The 22,819-nt window shown below is 42.7% G+C and overlaps 1 protein-coding gene across 6 annotated transcripts in view; it reads right to left on the bottom strand.

The window, feature by feature from the left end:
• BACH2 (BTB domain and CNC homolog 2) overlaps positions 1–22,819 on the bottom strand; it is a 183,450-nt gene that overhangs the window by 49,967 nt on the left and 110,664 nt on the right. For 4 of the 6 annotated variants that reach the window (XM_064707286.1, XM_064707285.1, XM_064707287.1 and 1 more), the window contains one exon: positions 15,626–15,669. The exons of the other annotated variants lie outside the window; for them this stretch is intronic. In XM_064707286.1, the coding sequence (XP_064563356.1) occupies positions 15,626–15,643 (18 nt within the window). In that variant the 5' untranslated portion in view covers positions 15,644–15,669. The remainder of the gene's footprint in view (positions 1–15,625; positions 15,670–22,819) is intronic. 6 annotated transcript variants of the gene reach the window in all.

The following is a 22,819-nucleotide window of genomic DNA, read 5'->3' as shown; positions in this document are numbered from 1 at the left end:
TCTCTGATGGGCTCTATTAGAATTCCTGAAGTGCGTCAAATTAGCAGTGAGGAACACTGGTACATGTAATTAGGGTTGACTTTCAGAAATTCTTTGACAAAACCTTTAGAAATGCTGTTAGAGAAACTCAGTTGCCATAAGCTGAGAAATTGCATCAGACTGGAAATAACTTAGGATAAACTGTATTCAACAGAGGAGGAATGCAGGGACAATTTTCAGCATATTAGCAGTGAAATTTCTTCAGAAACTGGCTCACATCTGGCTGTGATCATGCTGCTCAACGTGCCCAAGCTTCTCTGCTCTCTGGAGCTCTGGAGCAAGGTTGGGCACACTTAATTCTAGGATGGCAGACTGCCTGGATGTACATACAGGGTCCCAACAGCAGCCTGACACTCTCCCTGCAAGGTCCATGACATGATTGAGCCAGACTCTCTCTGGGAACAATTTGAAACAACAGAGGTTTAGACTGAACAAGGAAAAATTGAGGAACAAGTTGCCTAGAGAGGCTGTGATACCTGACCGTTGAAATAAACCAAAATAGTACCCCATCCTCATAGCAGGATGGTTGCTTAGTTTTTCCTTGAGAGATTTCACAGTCACTGCAATAAAGCATATGTACAACTGACCACTGCTGAATGTTACTGGGCAAAGAATTCACTCCATATGTAAAAGCATTAGTTACTCCTAATAAAAATATCTGGAGCCACATTACTGAGAGTACAAGCTCACATGGGATGAATATTTACATGATGCAGCGTGTATATTCCACTGCCCAGTATTCCACAGACAATATTCCACTGTCCAACAACAAATGTCCTTGTATTATCCATCCTTCCTGACCTACTAACCACTGCAAAACTCCAAATCTACTGCTTCCTAGACCTCTGCACCCTGAGTCCCCAGCTGTGGGAGACAGCAATGGGCATGCTGCCTGGTGCTCCCCTTTCTCAAACAGGAACTGAAGTTGTGTGGGGACCAAGTTGTTGAAGGCAAGCAGTAGAGAACATCTGTCCAAAGATTACATGTGGTGGGTGTCACTGACACCAGGAACTCCCACAACCCAGTGGCTCCAGCAGAGCAGCTGGTTTAGGACATGAGAAGCCATACAATGCTAAATTCAACTCATAAATAGGTGCATAAACTGCAGCAGAAGCATCTTTGTAGTCTGTCTGTGGTAAACCACCAGCAAGGATGGGGGAAAAGAGGGACCTAAAGGCATCATCTCGTCTCCCTCCTTGTACCCTAAGCAATGTAAATAGGATGTAATCACATCTATAACAGTGCACAGAGGACTCCCAACAACTTCACTGCAAAGGTCTAAAAAGGTTTATCAGTTTCTCCTCGTTATGCCTGTAATGCTACATTTTAATACAGAAGCCAACATATAACATTGTGATTCCTCATTTAGGAATTGCAGTGCCTGACCTGGTGTAAAATGAACCACAAGTTTTTCTTGGAAGCATAAGCTGGAGATCACACTTTATGTCCTGCTATGCAAGGCAACTCCCAACTTTCCCCTTATTGTGTTAAGAGAGGATCAATACTGAACTGAGAGTATTTTTAGTTCCAGTTCACATTCTCTCAATCAGCTCCACTAACAGCAGAAGAATCTAAGGAACAGTTTCAAGTGGCCAACTTGAACACATCTAAGGCTCTTTGGTCAGTAGTAGCTGGAGTCTGCATTACAGATTTGCACGTAAATGTCTCACAGTATTTCTGTTCAATGAGATTCAGGCAGAGAATGTGAAAAAATGCTCTTTTGTTCTGTTCTCATTTTCTATTGTTTTTTTTTCCCTCCTAACAATTTAGCAAAAGGTACTCAGAAAAAAATGGGGAGAATGATGATAAAATAATGAAAAAAAGTTGAGAGCAGCTTGTACTTCTGACAATTGGCAGCAGAAGCACATCAGACTTGACAGTTTTTAGGGATAAACATGCACTGTTTTTAAGTGGCAAGTGGGAGGAAAATAATTTTCCAGGCTTCCTTCCCCATCTCCTAATATTTTTTCTATGAAAAGACTCGTTCTGTGTAATCAACACTTTGTTTTTAAAGAAAGTTATCAATAACTGACACTTCAGAGCTCCTAAAATGACCATGCTTATAATTGGTTATTACGATCTCTCAATTATAGCTATAACAACAAAGGATATGATTATATTGTCACTGCTTTTCTTTAAAAAGAAACTATTGAAAGGCCTAATGATTAATTCACCATTTTTGAGAGCTCATTGTAATGACAGCAGACTATATACAAAGGTCTCTTCAGTGAGCCCATTATTCAATTAATAAATGCTGAATACTGAGCAGTCATAGTCATATGAAACTCCCAAGAATTGTGTGAATTTTTAACCAATTAATTATCAATTACAACATCATAAAACACCAGCACAAAAATAGAAACAACGAAATTTAATTATAGATTATTCTTCTTAGTTGCCGCAAATACTACACAAGACTGATTTTGATTAATAATTCATACAGCAATAAAGTATCAGGAAAGATAATTATACTGTGCCACAATTCTCACACTGATTTCTGTAATTACAGATTACAACAGTGTTAGCAATTTAAAAAGGTTAGGGAGCAGTAGTAATTTGCTATGTCATCCTTAGCAATATTAATGTCTTCTTCTCTGAGCACCCCAGATAATTGAAAATAGACTTGTGGGCCGCCAGGCTACATGGACTTCCTCCCGCCAAACACAGTGTGGGTGCCAGGGCCATTAGCAAGATTGTCTTAAGAGATGAACTTTTCACATTGACCAGGTAGCTTCTGCTGTAAAGCACAATGTACACGGACAATGGGAAAAGACACTGCAGAGCATTCCTGGCCAGCAGCTGCAGACATGCTGCTCCCGAGAGTGATGGCTGGTGCTCCTGACCGTAGTGCCTTGAAGAAGGACCTTCACTGGACTGTGAGTGGGAAGGGAGACAGCTAAGGGACCCAGGGAGAATTTAACCATGGGCCTTCGAGACAGGCAGGTCTGGCTGGGCACACAGCAGGGCCCTGCAGATGTTTGCTAACGTCTCCTAAAGGCAAGAACTCCTGTTGCTGAGGAGGCTGCGTGGCTCCAACCCACTGAGCATCCACAGCCCAGGGAGCACCCTTGGAATTGCAGAACAGCAGAACAGCAAGTGTTCAAGGAACACAAACTGGTCCTCCATGGGTTACACCACAGGCAGTGGGCAGAAGCATCAGTGCCTGAGCTGGCTGCAGGGCTGGGCCATGAGCCCCATTTCTCTACGGCAAGCTTCACAGAGGTTCCAAATGGAGATGAGAATACTGGATACTCCTTCCTTAGCTCAACTGACAGGAACAGGGATGTATCCTGCAGACTGTGGAATGGCTGTTTTTGAACAGCTCAATTATCATCACAGTGCAGAGGCTTTGATGTTGAAATTAAGTCCCACTGCAAAGTCATTCATTGCTCTTCTTATACTGGACTAAGATCCTACAGCACAACTGGATAGATACTGTGGGAAAAAAAACCCAAAAAACAAACTAACAAAAAAACCCCTAAAAAACAAAACAAAACAAAAAAAAACCCAAAAGAGGGAGTCTGATCTTGCAGATCTTTAAACAGAATTGCTGAATATGCTGAATATGACTTTAATCTGTAGCATTTTTATTCACAATGGTTTTGCTATTGGTAGAATGCACACATGAGCAAAAGTGTACCACAGCTTCATGTCTACACTGAATCTTTTTTTTTTTAAAGTACTGTCAGGATGCCTGTAGTCTCCATGATGAATGCTTATTTAAACCCCAGGTGTCTACTCTAAAGAAATTGTGCTTCAGGTTGTTCAGAGATTGGTACCATAAGGAGTCAGGGATTCCCAGTGGAGGTTGCTTTGACGAGTCCAAACAGATTTATGTTCCATATAGAGATAAAACCTATTTCTTGACTTTGGAGGGTTGTGTTGCTATTGCTTCTTGAGAGAGTAACCCTGATGAACAAGGTAATGCGAGCTCACATTCTTTAGGGCCCTTAGTTAACATGCAAATAATGTTTACACACAGTATATGCATTGACCTATACATTCTATACAGGCCTACTAGGCAAAGTATACACATGAATGTTTTTATGACTCAGTAAAAATTATATAATTATACTACTAATTTTCATACACTGAGTGAGTCAGGCTTAATTTAACATGAATTTTCAATGTTCTGTAAATAAACTGATGATGCCCTCAGGAAAGAGGCACGGTAGACGTGCGGGGGAATGGTTTGGGTTGGAAGGGACTTTAAAAATCATCTAGTTACAATTCCTCTGCTGTTGGCAGGGACATCTTCCACATACACCAGGTAGGAAAACAGGAGGAACAACACAAAAACTGTCCACTATCCTTATTTCTCAGAAGCTACTTGACTGACATATATGAACATGGAAAGCAAGAAACACAGAACTCTTTCTGGATAAAATCTCCTCTCACAGCTTTCACATTGCTCTTTACAGTAGCTGGCCACAGTGAAGGGGACTGGAACTAAGTCTGCTACTCAAAATAGCTTATTCAAAGCAGAATGGGGAATGCCCAACACTGAAACACTGCCAGGAAACCACCAAGCACAACAAACAACACATTATGTCTTCCGAAGTAGTCAATGGTTTCAGAACCTTGGTAAGACGTAACCTTTTGGATCGTTCTTGGGTGAGCTGGATTGCCAGATTAAAGAATCTGAGAGGGAAAAATGAAACAGTGGTTTGTTTTTATTTTGCCTTCCAGCTTGGTAAGCTCTCTGAAAAAGTTTAAGGTCTCCACACAAACAGGGGCTGGAAATTCTGGCAAATGCCCACTGCTTTTCTTGCTTTAAATGAGTATTTGGGGGTTTTGCTTGAGGAGTGATACAGTGTTATGGCTTCCCCCTTTTTCCTAAACCTTTAAGTAATTTATGTGTACTGGTGAGGGCATATGTGTACATATATGTATAACTCACACTGCAGAAATGCCCTCTGAAATGATGGAAGTGCAGAAGTACAAATGGTTTGTCAAATATTCAGGTCACTTGGCAGTATGACAGTCTCTCAGGATAGTAAAGAAGGTGCTTCTGTATTTGACATCTCTTTTGCTAACATGACTGAGAACAAAGACACAGCTGATATTGCCCTAATGCACCAAAGTTTGGAAACTACAAATTATGAACAACAGCACTGTGCAGCTCCTTTCAGCAGCCTTTGAATGTCAAAGATTACGCTAACAAGTTGTTTGTATAAAAATTATTAATTTCCTTTATGTTCTATTCTCAAGCTTAAAGTGGAATTCAGTGCTGAAGCTCTGTACTTTAAATTTTGGTTGCTATAAAATAAGCATTATTTTCACTTTTTAAAAAAAGAAAAAATTAAAAACCAAAAAACAATCACAAGAAAAAAAATCCACAAATAAGCAAACAGGAAAGTTCTCTCAAAATTTTTTCCTTTTCTTCACTAAGCTGTACTAATGACTGCTTTTCCAGTCTATTTGCAGAACCAGTGGAAGCAGTTCTATCTGCCTGAGAGGCTATGGCCAAAACCACTGTGAACACCTTTGACTACACAAATTGCAGTGGCTGGGAAAGCAACCCGACCCCATTTTCTCCTGTCATACTGCATAGTTGTTATGGGAAAAATCTGCTCTCTTTGTTTTACCCCCTAAAATGCAAGCTTTTCATCTTTGCTGCAAGTTAGCAGGTGGTCAAAACATCCTTCATCCTTCCTTGGGACACAAACTGGCATGTCCTTTGGAACGTGTCTGTGGTGATTAATGTGTGAAGAGCAGGGAGGCATGCAGTAGGTCACTGGGTTAAATTTGGGACAGACTTGTGTAGGGTGTTAACTTTGCACCTTCTGCTCTCAGGAAAGAATACAGGTGCTGCCTTCTCCTAAGAATGGGCCACTATCTGTCTGTGCAGTGTTTTCCACAACCAAAGGGATACCAACTATGACGTTCTCCCTTGAAAACTGAATGAAAAAATGTTTCTTTATGGTAGATCATAGATTTTTGACTAATCCATAACCAAGTTACTGAACAAATAAAATATAGTGACTACTGCATTAGGATCCACTGACTTACACATCTGAATCTCGGAAGTACAATCAATATATGCAAAAAACCCCCTCTTTTCACATGTTTTTATAATGATCAAATGATCAGAAGATGACTGAAATGACTATTTAGAAACTCAGAGCAAGTGCCAAGGGGATACCTGGATTACACCAATGCGGTTTTGATCCTGCAAAGATCTGAGAATCACTGTCTTGTTATCCGAAGGTTTAAGCAGGAGTTGCAAGCTTTCCCACTATTCTCAGAGTCTGACATATACCTAGGTGCCTACTTTAAGTCCCTTTATCCATGCACTGGCCCTGATTCTGGAACTTGACTGCCTTTCCTGCTGTAGACAACAAATCATCCCACGGAGGAAGGTGCACGGAAAGCAATCAATTCTGCTGCCAACAGCCACCAGACTACAGCCAAGGTAAGGAGAGGATGTAAGACAAAAATGGACACTTGGACACAGTGCAACTCCAGTCTGAAGGAGCCCAGAGAAAAAGAAAAGGTTTGATGTATTTGGGTACTCGTTCTGAGGGTACATAAAGACAACATTGCATCTGATCTGTAGCTTCTTATAGGACTGCAAAACCAGCAGAAGGCAAACACAAGCTTTCCTTCTCCTGCAAGATCCAGAGGAGCTTATGAAATCTTCTTTGCCATGGTAAAGAACGAGGGATTAAAGCTACAAAGACTGCTATACGAAGAACTTGGATTTTATCTTTGTTTGAGAATACTTGCATTATTTGTTGAGCTTTTCATGAAGCTTTTTGAAGCTTGTTTTTTTCTTTACCCCCACGGAACTACAATGTACTCAAGCACACTTAAAGCTGCAAAAGCCATCAAATCAAATGAAATCAAATCAAATCAAATAGGAGATTAACACTCCAAACCCAAAACTAAGCCACGCTTTATCCCAGGGAAACAGAGTGGCTTGATTATTTCTGTTTGAAACTCTGTCATGGGAGTTTTAATCTCTGGGCATTCCTTATATGGTTCACAAACCCGAAAGGCAGAAAGGACCACCTACTCTGGCCTCCTAAAGGCAAATCAACAGCTGCTTTTATCACACAGACGTGCAATCCTGACAGAGCAAAGAAATCCAGTGAGTTTTTTTGACAGGCTCTCTCTTCAACTGTAACTGGAATTATCTGTACCTTTAACCTCCAAGTTCTCTCTTGACAGATTCTGAAATAGTTGTTCCACTATTTTACCCTGGACTGACGTCAAGTTAAACCAGCCATCAGTTCCCCGGGACATCCCTTTTATCTTTGTGAAATATCGGAAATACAGTTGGCAGCCCTCCAATTTTCTGGAATTTCCCATTTGCCAAGATTTATTATAAATTACCAGCCACTTAACAGAGCTTTTCAGCAACTTCCTTTAAAATTCCTGGATGTAAAAGTTAGTAGGATATGAGAATGTTTAATTTCAACCACTCTTGCCTCCCAGATCCTCCTTTGTTGCCGCAAACTTTCTCTTCTTTCCATATTACTGCAGAGGATGGACACATCCTCTTCCACAGTTTCAAATACAAAAAACACCCGGGGAACACTTCTGCCTTTTCTATTTTCCCTTTTTGGGTATTAAACTAATAAATGTTTTATCACTACTAGTATTTCTTCATTTAACCAGAATGGCTTCTCATTAGAGTAACTTTTTTGTTATTGATGGCAGTGTAAAATCCTAATTTTGAGAGCTGGCAGAAAATTCTTCAACAATTCCCAGTGCGTTCAACGCTTTTTACTTTAAATGCAATGTTATGCCAACACAACAGATTCTAACTTTGGAAAACATCTTTTCCAATTCTGAGTACAGCGCATGCATAAATTCATAATCTCCTAGTAGATGATGTACTCTGATTGCACAAGGTCACTGTATGGGATTTGAGATCCCATGATTCATGTTATTTAAGACTGTGCACAAATAGTGATGTCTGAAAAATTGCTTCCCTTCTTGCTTCATTTTCTCATGCAACAAGTCACAAACCTGTATTTTCCAGTCCATTTCTAAGAGGAACACTCCAACGGGGTGGAGTGGACCACTCCACTCTGAAAATCTTTTGGATTCCTGCTCATGTACCACTCTCTCCAGTGCCTCTCTCATAATGCTAGAAACCTGGCTAATAAAATGTCAAACAAAGTGATTCTTGTGCAATCCTTATGGTTTGGACTTACACACACTGGTTTAGAGTTACACCAGACTTACGTAAGGCTGGTTTATGTGGTTGGGTATTCACTGCTGTCACTCTCTCCCTCTATGGTTATTTACAGCCCCTGTCTGCTCATTCATCTTCAAGGGCAATGTAATGTAGGTAGAGAAAGAGGCCACCAAAATCAGACATTCCCCACGGTCTCTGCAGACCATAGCTCGGAAACCACAAAATCCCAAGCCTTGTCCACCCTCAGCAGCACGGTGAGTGCCACCTGCGGCTAATTCTCCCTTTCCTCTCCATTCACTAGGGGACAGACACTCCAGGACACCTTGGCTGTACCATATCTGAGGACAACACAAAAGGAATTAGTGAGGTCCTTGTCTGCATAGCGGCAATCACCACTGCCACACTACCTTCAGGACCATGGCAGGTTTGCTCAGGGCTGTGTTTTGGCAGCTGTGACCTGTGGAAGCTTTGCCTGGCTGATGGAAATGTACACCCAAACCTACAGTCTGGACAATCTTTAAGAGAGAATGTTTTCTTTTTTACAGAGAAGAAAAAAGTCTGTATGATTTTTCTGATATGAATTGAGAAGCTATATTCTCCACAGATCTTGGAGACATGCAATTAAAGACTGTCAAATTTGCATGCACGCAGGATTCAATTGAAGGCTGAGCAGGCGATGTTATAACATTTCTCACTTGACTTGACAACCTTATATTCTTTTAACAGCTTTTGTGCATAATTTCCTTGCTTTAAACAAACTGAAGGTGCCACTGTGTAACCTGACCCCTGAGCTCAAGAGGGTGAGGATAAGGGTAGGAGCCAGGAGATTCCTGCTTCCCAAGCAGAACTGGCTGACCATCACTGGTCTGCAAAATCCCACCCGAGCAGTTTGCAACACCACACCAAACACAGATGATGGAGCAAGCAGAGCACAGGTCCCCCTGTTTTGTTAGAAACCCAACCTTTGAGGAGAATTGAGTAGAAGCCACTAGCTGCCCTGGAATTCCCTTAGCAAAATTTCTTGTTGGTCAGCTGTATTTCCAGCAATGGCTGCAATGTCTCCCCCAGCCCACTCTCCAGCTGAGATCTCATGATTTTGCTCCACAGCATGAGGGCACCAGAGCTTTAGAAGAGCTCAAAAAATGCTGAACGTTGGGAAAGCAACACATAATTTCAAGCTTTATTTTTCTTTTTCTTTCCCCCTCAGCTGAAACACTTAGGTGGTGGTTTTCCAGCAACTGTCTGGGAGAACATCACAGCAAGAAAACTGTGACTCTGTACACCTCAAGTCTGGAAAACCTACTATGGTTCAAAATAGGACTTCATAGAGTGAAATTTCATAGAGTGAAATTGCAAGACACAAGGCAGCCAGTCCTGTTTCTGCTGCACACGTAGAGTAAGAGGCATCAGGAGGTCTTCATGCAACAAGACATAGCTGACACATTCCAGCACTTACTTTTGAGGGTGTTGAGTGCCATTAATCTATGCCCTTTAATTAGATTTGAGATCTCTTGCAACAAGCGGGATCAAGCCATAAAAGCATGAGGACAAGGAGATTAAACTACAGATTAATAATTATATAGTATAGACAATCCAGGATAAAATAAAACTCTCTTGCTCCACAGGAGACTGGCATGTTTATGTATAAAGCGGGAGATCTATAAAGCTCATTGATTAGTATTTCAAACGAAACTAATCTAAAAGCATTACAAATTATTAACTGAAATATGTAATACAAACAGCGTGCTAGGAAACAATCAATACTTCTCTGTGCCTGCAAACCCCTACAGCAATTTTTGTGCTAAAAAGGAGACCAGCCTACATGGTAAACTCTAGTGCTTGCCAGGGAGTTTGTCTCATGTAAAAGAGAACAGTCCTCAATGTAAAAGCAAGCATGCTTTTTTTCTTACTTCTTCCCCCTCAACTTCTGCCTATCCTAAATGTACCTAACCTATACTGCAATCTGCAATAAAAAAATTAATTAATTAGAAAATCACTCCAAAGTCTTTCTAACTAAATCAATGAAGTTTGTTTCTTGGACTGCTGTAAGAATGCAAACATTTTTATGCAGGACCCAATCCAGTCTTTTTAGACAAACCTGACCACATAGAGACATAGCTTCAGGAAAGGAAGAGACAATTTTGAGCTATCAGACTAAATGAAGATTTTGCCATTATGATGATTGGAGTCTTGTAGGCTCAGTTAATTCATATTTATCAGAGGTCAAGATCAGGTAAGTCTATCCACAGATTCATGCCATTACCTCAAGAATTTAAAGTGCGAGTAAGACACAGTTTGATTATATGCCCAAGGGAATGTTAAAATGCTTTAAATAAATACCTGTTGCTTGATGAAATACAGGACAGCCACCACTGGATTATGAATGGTATGATGCTATTCCATCACAGCTTTCCCTTCTCACATATAGTGTCTTAAAAGCAGACACATAGGTTCGTGTGCCTACAGTAATATATTTATAACCATACATCTATATGTACATATATATCCCCACATATATACATATATCTATATACATGCACACACATATGCACAATGTTTAATTACTATCTCTTAAAAATATGCATTATTGTCTTTCTGTGTCTCACATAATCTGGCACAAGTTTTTCAAACATTTAAAAATGACATGTCTCTTAATTAAGAGTCCTATCAACAGAGCAACCCATCCTTATATGAAGGAAGAAATGCTCCTTTTACTGTAGAAGTTAGGTGTCTCAGTATTATTTGTGGCCATTATTCCACACGTCTCTCACCTGAAGTACATATGCACACATGCATTCTTCTCTGCTACATGTGGCAAGAATTTTTCCAGAAAGAGCAAGAGAAACAGGTGAAATTAAAATCCTGAAAAAGATGTTTGTGCAAATGTTTTTAGTAATAATAGAAGAGAGATGTGAAAAAAAACCTCTAAAATGGGAAAATCCAGAGGGAATGGTGAAAAGTTGAAAGCATGGGGAAGAGCCAGGAGCAACATCCACAAGGACACTAAGAATCGTGTTATTATGGATGTGTGGAAGGGTTCAAGAAAAAAGGAGGGAAAGGAGCAGGGTTACCTTGGAGACAGAGGCTGCTGAAGAGGCTAGTGGATCAAGAGCTCATGGATCAAGAGCAGCTCGGAAGGAAAGGCGGAGGAGGGATGGCTGGAGAAGCTTCCAGGGAGAAAGGTCTGTAGTAAGGGGGCAGGAGCCCAGTCCCAGCTCCATTGCTTCCAGAGAGGCAGAGGGGCTGGAGTAAGAACAGGGAAATGGATTGTGAGAAAGAGTGGCTATTGTCCACTGTTTTTAGTGAAAAAAAAGGAACTGAAGAAGTTGAAAAAAAGCATCGCATCCTACAGCGAGTATGTACGGCTGTTGGGAGGGAGCAGAAAAGAGGGCACAGGCAGCAGAGAGAGAGATGTTTCACTGCCCAGAACAGAGAAGGGAATGACTGCCAAGGAGCTTGAAAGAGCAGTGGGAATGAAGGCAATGCCGAGAAAGAAGATTTGCAGAAATTGTCTGTTCTCCCTCTGGGAGGTGGGATGATGCTGGGAGGTGAGGAGAGAGAAAAGTCACAGGCACTCAGAGAAGCAAACAGGGAGAAGTGTCAGAGTGGAGAAGAGATGAGAGGGGAGAGGTAATCACTGGTGAGAGGCTAGAGAGTGGGTGAGGACATGGTGCCAAGAGATGATAATCCAGCTGATTAGAGAATTAGGCACAAGAGATGTCAAGCAAAAAGGCAGAGAACAGAAGAGGCTATGGGATGTGGCAACAAGATCCTGAGCTTAAAATAAAACTGTCAAGCAGTCCAAATACACCAGCCATGCACTTCCCCTCTGCCTGCCCCCTCTCTCCATTGCACCATCAGGGATCAACTACCTTATTACTGCAGGGAACAAACAAAAATACAACTGCCCTCAGGCTGATCCTGAAGGAACAACAGAATAGGAATGAGGAGAAATAAAAGCAGGCTGGCAGTAGCTGCCCGTGGATAAAAAGGAGACCTTTAGCACAGCTGTGTGGCTGTATTTGATTTACGAGGGCTTCTTCATGCAAAACGAGGCAGAGCAGTGTAAATGGCTTTCTAAAGAAAGCCTGGTGAACAGCAATTCCTGCACATCAGAAAGAAAGGAAATTAGGATGTCCTGGGCCAGATTGGGATGGCTCGGGAGCTGGGGCTCCTGGCTCAGCACTCAGCACAAAGGCACTGGCACCTAGCTGTGCCCAGGCAGGAACAGCTACACCCTGCAGTGCCAGGACTCAGCTACCGAGCCCCCAGCACTTCCTTAGGCAGCTCTCACCATTCTGATTTTAGTGTAACATCCCTTTGTAACAAAGAGGCTCAGCTCCTCAGAAACAGGACTACCAAGCACTGTAAAAATCCTGCTCTTTCTGACAAAGATGTCCACTTCCAATTTAAGGAACAAAACACAGTAGTCTGGATTGCACACCACATTTTAGTAAATGTTCTTTTGTGTAGCAAGTAATTAATCTTGTGTTAGAGCCCAAGAAAGTGCCTATGAGTCTCTGAACTTGCAAACAGCTGGAAAATGCCTACTTAGGCTAGTGCGCACATCTTTGGGTAATTCCTATTTGCTAATTACCCTTTCAGAAGCTGCCAACAGCTATTCTAACATTTTGCTAACCAGGGAGGGATATCACATCTCATAATAATGTGAATTAATAACAGGATGGTGGTGAAGAAATGGGATAAAAATCAGGCAGTTGAGAAAGAAATTAAATCTAATTGATTTGCATCAAAAAAACCCCACGGTATGTAAACACCATTTCAGAAACAAAGAACATGGCTGGAAAATAAGTAAACAAAAGTGAAACCAGCATTTGCAGAAGTTGTCAGAGTAGATTCCTTGTCTTGGTGACAGATGAGATGAGACTTAAGCCCAGGACCCCTTACAAATGAGACTTGCTAGTACTCCAGTAACCCACTGCAACCAAAGCAACATTCCCCTCTGCAACACAACAGATGTGATTCAAACTGGCAAGCCATGGCACATAAAAGCACAATGCCCTCCCCTGCTCAGCACAGTTTTTTGCAATATTCATTGCAGGGGCCCAGAGGGAATTCCAGCTCACGGTGTGCAGAAAGCTCACTGATGCTCCTGCACAGCAGAGCACAGCAGACCCCCCCATGGCTGAAGGGGGACCAAAGGGCAGCAAGCAGGGCTGCTGGAGGAACCACCTCGAGATGGAGCTGTCGATGAGCCAGTGGGGCTCCCTTGGGCCTGTGTGGGAGATGGGGGGAGGCAGAGGAGGAAAATCAAAGAGGTACCTTTAGACATGTGTGTGCACATTTAACTGCAGCAAGCTAATGCAGCATTTGCAATAGGAATGCCTGCTCTGAAAATGGCAAAGGCAAGTTATTACCAGGATGAACATCCTTATTCAGCATCTCAGGGGAAGCTCTGGCCACTTTCAATCAAATGCTTTTTCTTGGAATGCTGTTAAGCTGTGGTCATCAATCCTATTTAAGGAATGGGAGGAATGGCTTCATATCACCACTTTCCCTCCTCACTTGATGTGACATAAAATAGCAGCACATTAGCACAGGTGAGAGAAAAAGAGCTTGGCTGATAATGGCCGCACTCATGTGTTTATTAAGCAGCCCAGGGAAGGAGGCACCAGGTGCAGCAGGCACAGCTCCTTCATCGAATGAGCTGCCTAGAGCAGCAGCTTCCTGCTACAAAGAGGTTTCCTTGAAATCCCTCCAGAACCACTCTGTAACCAAAGTGTAAAAGCAGCCACTTGGTGCGCTCTGATTGCACACTTGAACTTTTCGAGAAGGTTGTGCATATTTACCGTCGATCTTCAGCTCTGTGTTGCCAACTGGCTTGCAGTGGAAAGGCCACAAAATCTGATGGTGGCACTTGCCTGACCCACACACTGCCCTGCCCCTACAGCTCAGAAAGGCATGAAGGGACATGCAGCACCACCCTCATGTGCTCGTGGGCCACAGACAAATCCCCTGGTTTAGGAGCTTGTGCTGCCACTGCCGGGGCAGTAAGAAGAAATTATTCCCCTGACTTGGCTGCTAAACCAATTACCATCAATAGATTGGTAAAATCTATTAAAGGACAAGGTGATTTTCCTGATCATTACAGCCTAGACAGGAGCTGAAATTTGGCTCACGTTGGCTGTTCAAACGCTTCACTACTGGGCACTTGCTAGAGGGTTTAGCATCACTGCCTTCATTATCTCTCCCTGGCTTCATCGTGTCTGTGCTGTGTATACATAAGGACACATGGACCATGAGACTCCCAGTGAACTCTTGTAATACCAGCTGTCAGCAGCCGCCTCAGAGTCAAGAAAAACATGCTTGTGTCTATAAACATGGCAAAACTAATTATCCCAAGAAGAGTTCCCCTTCCTCTTAAAATTAGCAGTGTATACAGTCAGATAGCTCAATGTAAACACATCACTCTGAATTTCACCAGCTTCACTATCAAGCAAGGAAAAGTATGAATCCTGTAGGAAGTCTCTGCTGTAACAGATACTAAATCTGATATGTGAAGAGTTTTATTGTAGTGCTTCTAAAAGGGTAAAAAGGGAGAGAAAACATGTGAAGCCTAAAAACAGCAACACACCAAAGGTTATAAGAGAACTGTTAAATGAGTGTCCCTGTGAGAAATGGAGAGGATAGCTAAAGCTCCTCCTGTGACTAAGGCAGTGGACAAGATCCAGTGAAGAGTAGTCCAGGAGAGAAAAGAGGGAAGTAGTCATTAGATAGGACATCCCAAGTTTGAGAATAGGAAGGTTTTCCAGAAAAGCTGCTCTAGGTAATTTAAGCAATCATTTCTAAAATACAGGACAAGGAAGAGCCCCCAGTAGCAGCCACACTCTGAGGACTATGCAAGCCATACCTGTCAAGCCAAAAGAGCTCAGAGGGTTTGAAGTAAGGATTCATTCTTCATTCATTTCAATTCTTGTGGGTATTTATAAATCTTATCTAGTTGTTCCTTTTTCCGGAGACAAAAGAAAAGTACTACATTCAGTTAAGTATGCCTGTTCCTCAGAGCAGTGAACAGGACATCTCCTGCAGTGCCCAGAGGTGCTGCACAGCTCAGCAGTAGCAGGATAATGGGATGCACCCTTGTATTTAATGAAGGAGCCTGTACAAAAGAGATGTCTTCCAGTGACCACTGCAAGATTGGAGAGCCCTCTAGCATGAAATAGGAGGGTGGAAGGAAGGGGCTGAATGAATCATGAACAAGGAAAAAAGGGTTGTGGCACACCCCCATGTTTTTCCATTTCAGGTCTGCAAAATTCAGCTACATCAAGGTGATGCTACTGGCACCACTACTCAGAGAGACAGAGCAAGTAAGTCTGAATCAATCAGAATCTGCCTAAGAACTGAGCAAAACCCAGCAGCACAACACACCATGGAGAAGTTGTAATCATTTACACAGGAATAATAAAGCAACCTTACCCTGAGCAAAGGAACCATCAGGAAGGCCTTGCCCAGTGCAGCTCCTGAGAGAAAAAGTCAAGAGAAACACAGCCAGATTTCTGAGCAGAAAGTCCACTTGTCTTGCAAACCCTTTCCATGTCCTTGGGTGCAAAGGCACTGCAAGCTTCTGCAGTGGCAGCCTGCCCTGGAGCCCCACTGGAGCAGAGGGGGGGACATGACAAGTGCCACAGGCCAGTCTTTCAAGCAAAGGAGCAACAAGCACTTAACCAACGCGAAGCGACAGCCTCAAACGCTCGCGCAACAACGAAGCATCAGCAGAAGCCAAATGGAGATGAACAGAAACATGCTCTCGTATCCACAGCCATCTGTCCCTCTTCGCTCGTTGTTTTACAAATTGACCTACTGTTCCAAATCCCAGATTTTCAGAAATAGCTCTGGCTGAAGGTATTACCAGGAAAAACGATCAGCGTCAGCTAACCAGTGTAACAGAGGAATTCTTTCCAGGAGGCTGAGGCAGTGATGACAGAAGCTGGAAAACCAAAATCGCAGAGAGGGGGAAGCACTGGCCACTCAGATACATAGGCAAGGAGCAGCAGGAGCAGTGCTTGACAGTTCAAGTGATGTTCTCTTCTGCCAAAAGCTAGTGAGAAGCTTAACAAAGACCTTTTCTGTTTTCTGGTGCAAATGATGCATTTCAGAGAACAATCAACCACAGTGGCCTTGGAGTAAAGGAGACCAGAAAACCAAGGAGATTCCTAAAATCTATTACTGTACCAAATAAACAGCTAGCATTCTCCCATGGACTGAAAATCCCTTCAACTATTCCCAAACAATTATGGCCTCCCACTGTGAAAAAAGATAAATTTATTCTCCAATATAATTTTTAATATCCTAAGTAGGCTTGGTAATGGTAACCTTGTTAATTTAATATCCTCAGAGATATTTACCATTTCTCCCTGTAAGGGTTTTCTGCAAAGCACTCATCCTCATAATTTTTCAGTCTTTTGAGCCCTTTATTTCCTATTAACTTGGGGTGTCTGTACTGGCCTGACCAGTTTTATTATGTGCTTTCACCAGTGGCAACTGAATGACCCCCTTACATGGCTGTTGGGGGGGATTTCCCCCCAGCACTGCCAAAGGAGCCACGACTTGCCACGTGTCCTCCCCCACCTCAGCACTCCCTCTCCCTTTGGTATGGGGAAAGATGAAAACTTGAAAACGCAACAGATGGTCTGAAATCCTCTTCCTGTGAAACCCATCACTACGGCAGCAAGCCTAGGCAATATTTCAAATATTTCCGCATGTGCCAACAGCGGTATCCATGACTGGGGATGATGAGGAGACTGCCTGTGAAACTCCCCCATAGACACTGTTTGCAACAGCCTAGTCCTCTTGTTGAAGGCTCTCTTCCCTACTCTAAATCCAATGAGAAAACTAATCTTCTCCAAATTTAAAGCTGACAGGTGGTACATGCATAATTAAAGATGACCTAACAGAGAATGCTCTCATTTCTGGCATATTATCAGACACTTAAGCAAAGCAATTATCAGTAGGCAATCTTTTCTGTCAACAGAGATTGGATGAAACATTTTGCCAGTCAGGAAGATACTGTAATGATGATACATATGTATTTGCAGATACTCCAGCAATATAATATAGACTTAAATCTCTCCTGTCTCAGACAAATGTCTTCATCACCTGTGGAGGACCACAGTAATGTCTTCTCACATTTTCATGCTCTGCTTTGCTATTTTCCACAGACTCACAAGACAAAATACATAGACTCCACCTTGCTCCTACTCATGTCGACCTTTTCCTTGAATCCATCTGCACTACAAGTCCTGCCATTCCTCTCCACCTAGGGAAGGACAATCTTACTGTCCCCTCGAGCTCCTGCACTTTTTCCACCTGCACTACTTGGCAGATGGCTGATCAGTGGGCCAGGAAACCTTGCCCTTCTGCCTTTCTTCCCCCCCAAAAAGCAAGCAAACCCCATGTGTCCTCCCCCTTTCTTTCTCAAACACAAACAAAAACTCAGCTCCTCCAACAGAACCCAACCAAGCCTCTCCCGAACACCTCCTTCTTCATCCACAGGTAGCGGTCACCTGTGGCACATCAGGAGCTGAGCACTATATTGCTCTTTTACTCCTTGCCACAGTTTTTGTGACATGAACACCTGCAGGGAAGAATTAGGGACCTGACAGATCTCAATGGATTGTTCCTGTTGTGAACAACCATGTCTTACTCAGGACCACAAGCTGAGCATCTTCACCTTGGGAGCTGTGACGGCGGAAGAGATGAGTGGCCTTGTTCTCCTTAGCTTATAGAGGGGGCAAACACAAGCGGAGATCAGTTGGGAATTTTATGTGGAATCAACCCAAAAACCTATACTAGAACTAGGAATATCTTCCCTGCTTTTTGGTTAACAAGCAGATGGTATGGTCTCCCAAAATAGCAGTGTCACCCATGTAGTTTGAAAGAAGCAGAAACTTTTTAACCTAAACTCTTAAAATGCTTCCTTCAAGCAGTGTTTTGCAATGAATCCAGAGAGTGTTCTGTGTCTTTTTTTTTTTCCCCTCCTGAGCAGGGATTTTAAAAAAAGAATATTTTGTGGAAGAAAGACAGGGAGAACAAGAAACAATTAGGAAAGGGAAAGCCTAAAAAGGGTAGTGGTTTTCTTAATTTTGGGAAAATTAGGGCTGTGAGAAGTATTATAAACCGCAATTACATACACACATGGGATTGCATTTTACCTTATGAAAGAGCTGCTCTTAGGGTATAAAATTGCTTTAATATTGCACTACGACAAACGTTTTTTTAAAAAAGGCTTATGATAATGGATTTTCAAAGCAAAAGTAAAGCTGCTTTTCCCTGAGAACAGGGCTTTAGAGAAGGGAAACTTCAGTGGTGTGCGTTTTGCTGCATTTCACAAGATCTCTCATAATTTAAATTCCGATGTATTTATGTCATACATGGATAAACGATCTTATTGTTCAGAACATGTCTTTATATGAACATCTCTGCTGTTAAAACTAGCATTATTTAGCTGCTTTTTTTTTCTCTCTCCTTACCAAGTCAGAACAAAAGTGTCTTTTATTGCAGTTTTGTGAACTTCATGTAAATGGCAGTTTTTACACATCAATCGTCAGTTTAATAACATTAATGATAAGAGGGGAATTGAAAATAATAGTCTGATTTTTTGGCAAGCAAATCAGAATTTATTGAGAAGACTCTACAATGTCAAACTTTATAGCCCGGTGTTATCAAAAGCATGAGGAGTGAGAATGAAGATTAAACCACTGACTCGTTAGCAAGCTACACTTACTAAACCGCAGCTTTCCTGCACCTAGAGTGATTATTTAGAAATCCACTGTACAAGATAAGAAGAGATAGTGATAGTCTTCTGGGACCACAGGGAGCCATTTACACAACAAAATTCATTTGCCAGGGGATACTGATCTGACTGAGCAGGCTCAATATCTCTCTCAGTTAAAGCAATACTGGTTAGTCTCCCACTCTTCCCTAAGGCATAGTTTGGTCATTCCTTCTCCTGCTTCAGCCCACTCTTGCAATCACACAACTTTGCAGCATTTAAATTCCAGTTTTGCACCTATCACTCCCCCGAGTGGCCCTGGTGACTTCACAGGTGCTGGTTATAGGCATTCGTGCTGCAGGACCAAGCACGGGAAGAGCAAAACGGCCTCATATGAGTAGTTAGGTCTGTGAGAATTAATGGACTTTCTGTGGATTAATGGATGACTACAGAGAACCGCATTTTGAAAACACAGCTTGATCATGACCAGAGAAATGACACTAAATAGAAGAAAAAAGCATTTGCTTTCCCAACATGCAAAAACCCAGTCCAGCTCTGCTCCCACTGTGAGGCTGCACCACATCCCATGTGTTAAAATGCCAGCTTTTGACACAAAATACCACAGGGGAAGTGAGTGACAGCAGATTTTTACTCCTACTATGAACAGGTGCTCAAGCAGGCATAGTTGTTTCCCCTGACAATGATGGTCTAAGGACAAACTTTACACCTCTAATATCTGAAATCTCTTTTTTATCCAGACAGGCAGACAGAGTCCTACACTCCAACCCAGTTGTAATGCAGGAAGTATAGACAGAAATTGCACTTTGCTTCCTCCCACTCACCTCTGGCCATGATCAGGACCCATCAGTAGAGTAAATTGCTCTACTATTGAATCCCATCGCACACAGGGCAACTTCTTTTCCACAGATGCCTGACTGCTTTTCCACACAGCCTGTGGGTTTGATGCTTTGGTTTCCAGCTACAGATTGTAGGGGCTGAAGTCTTCCCATGGGAGCATTTGAACTGCTGCCTTCCTAGAGTCAGCACCCTTCAGTTTGGCCATATTTCCTGGTTAATGCTCCCACAACTTGAATCACCATTCCCATGAGGAGAAGCCTGTTCTATGGACTGCTAAAACTGTGCTGCATGTCCATGTTCCTGCCTTGTGTGGGCTTTGCCAAAAATCAACTTTGGAAAGGAGGAACAGAGCCCGCTCCCTTATCATTACTTACAGCATGTACTTTCAGTGTTGTTTTTTATGAGTAGACAAGTGGGAAAGTACATTTTTAAGAAGGACAAAGACTGCTGAAGTTTTACAAGAAGCCCCAAGATAAGCAGAGCTTATTATGTACCACAGGATGAAATGCAGCATCTTCGGGGAACAGATGTTTAATCATCAAGCAGCAGTTTGGGAGAACTGTGGGAGCTGGGCTGTCTCACCCATGAGCAAATTAGGAAATTACAGGAGCTTGTAGGTGTTGTCTGTGTGTGAGGTCAGAGACAGAGAAGCAGTTAAACCCATCTCTAAGGTACTGTCCCTGTGCGGGTGGATGCAGTACATTCTTATAGAGAGTAAAATTGTGAGAAATAACTATTCTACTCAACACCATCCCTGTGGCTGGGACTGGCCTTAGCACTGGGGTTTGGTGGGCAAACAGCAGAACAGTGTCAGGAACACACTGTGTTACATTAGTGCACGCAGGCTGAAAGGGTGAGTCGGGATTTTTGCTGCATTGTCACCATGACATCACGCTTCTACGTGCCCACATCATGGACCTCACCATGCCTCTAAAGGAGATCTTAAAGTTTGTGTCCCATGACCTGCTGCTCCTCACCACAGTCCAGCCCTTCACTGCTACTGAGAACAATAACAACCCATCTCTCTCTACAAATCTATGCTAGAATTACCCCACAGACAAAAGCCAGGCCAAAAAGGAAGTCCTCAGTGAAACGAAGCAATGCATTAAAAAACACTGCCTGAGCTGGGAACACACGACTAGATTTTTCTCAAGTTCAAAGAAGTCTCAATTCCTAATGAAAAAATGGGAGCTGTGCATGCTCACACCTTTTGCTGCAGGCTGGTGTCCACTCCAAGCACCACCTCAAAAAATACTTTTGCTTCATCAATACATTTGTAATTTAACCAAAAAAGAAATTTAAACAGCATCTGAAAAGCTTTGCATGGTAAACATCAGAAAAAAACTGCTTTCCAAGCCTGCAGCCAGTTGTTCTATAATATCTTCTGCTTTGTGCTGACAACCTTTTTTCCCTCCAATCATTCAGACACAATGCCTTCAGGTCTGTCTAAGTAATGTAATTTACTGGAGTGGAATTCCCTTGATACCTTCTGCAGCACTCAGTGACAGTATCATTTATACTCTACACTGTCATGCCATGACACTGATACATTGGCTTTCATCCCTCATTCAGCACAGAGGGTGCAATTTCACCTTCCATTGTGCCCTTCTGCAGACTGTGCGTACAAATTCCCTCCATTCATCCCTAATTACAAACCTCTGCTGAAATACTCTCATTAGATTTATATTTCTCACTCCAAAGTGTCAATCTTATTTCAAAATTCCAATTTTCTGAGAGATCCATCCATTAGCAGCAACCTCCAAAGCATTCCTTAGCCGAGTGCATTAAAAGTGAAGCTGGCAGAGCAGAGACGCACTTAAAATACACCATTACAGCAAATCTCCATTGCTAATGTTTCTGCATTATTTGAGCACTGTGATAAGCAGCCTGTGACTGGCCAGCCCTGCTCCTCCAGCAGCGATGGACAGAAGCCACCAGTCAACTTCTGTGTCCAGCTCTGCTCCCACTGTGAGGCTGCACCACATCCCAAAGCGTCTGCTGCTGTCACTGTCTCACAGTATAGCACGAGGTGGCTGTTCAAGGGACTCCAGACGATGAGAGCCACAGAAAGAGTTTATGACAACTGTAAAAATGCCTGACTACAGCTTGTTTTCTGCGGTAAAGTTACAAAAAAAAGCCAAAAACAAGCTGGGGGTTTCCCAAGGTAGCAGTTCTGCTCTGCAACCCAAGAGGTTGTTAGAGCTCTTTAGCTGAAAATCACAACCACATTGTTTGTGTCACTTGCACTAATCCTAATTTAGTGGCTACATGCAGGACTGTTCCCTTCAAACTGTGTACAGAAAATATAATGTCACAGATTCCCCGGAGCACCTCTACAAGTAGTTAAAAAAATCAAAAAGAGATCCTACTACCTCTTCAAGAGAAAGGCAAACACCTTAAAAACCTCATCACCATACAAGGGAAAAAATGAAGAGCACAGCAGTGGGTACTGATGGTTGCACAATGCACCCAATGTGCCATCTCTAAAAATAGCCTGTGTGGTGATACCCCTGGAAGAGCCCAGCGTGTCTCACCCTGCTGGAAAGCGCAGCAGCAGCAATCGGTGCGGGAGTGCCGCTGCCACATGACGCACACGGTGCACTCTCTCCTGTCATTATCTTCAAAGCCATCAGGCTTGAACTTACCTGCAGCAGGCACAGCAGTAGAAAGAGAAGGGTGGGTGGGGAGAAAAAAACCACCTCTACAACTGTACTGAAAAAGGGAAAATTCCACAGAAGAATATTACAGCAAATGATTACGCCCCTTGCCGGCATCTGGGCACCTAGAGGACTAAGACATGCAGGTGATTGTAACAGAGGTAATTCCCTGCAGCAACCACTGTGGGGGAAACTAATTATTGCTGAAGTTTTGCCCGTTCCCATCTTGAATACTTCAAGGCTTGATTACTGCCTCAGCTCTCTTAACATTTGTACTTCATAACAGGGCAAGAGCCGGTTCAATGAGCAGGCACAAATGCAAAAGCAGAAAGGAGCATTTCAGCAAAAAGGCAAAAGTAAGGTAGCAATGACAGGCACTGAGCT

The sequence above is a fragment of the Zonotrichia leucophrys genome, chromosome 3 (genome assembly GCF_028769735.1).
Source record: "Zonotrichia leucophrys gambelii isolate GWCS_2022_RI chromosome 3, RI_Zleu_2.0, whole genome shotgun sequence".
Classification (NCBI taxonomy): Eukaryota; Metazoa; Chordata; class Aves; order Passeriformes; family Passerellidae; genus Zonotrichia; species Zonotrichia leucophrys.
The sequence above is the reverse complement of the archived record's forward strand: the minus strand, read 5'-3'. Positions and strand labels throughout refer to the sequence as shown.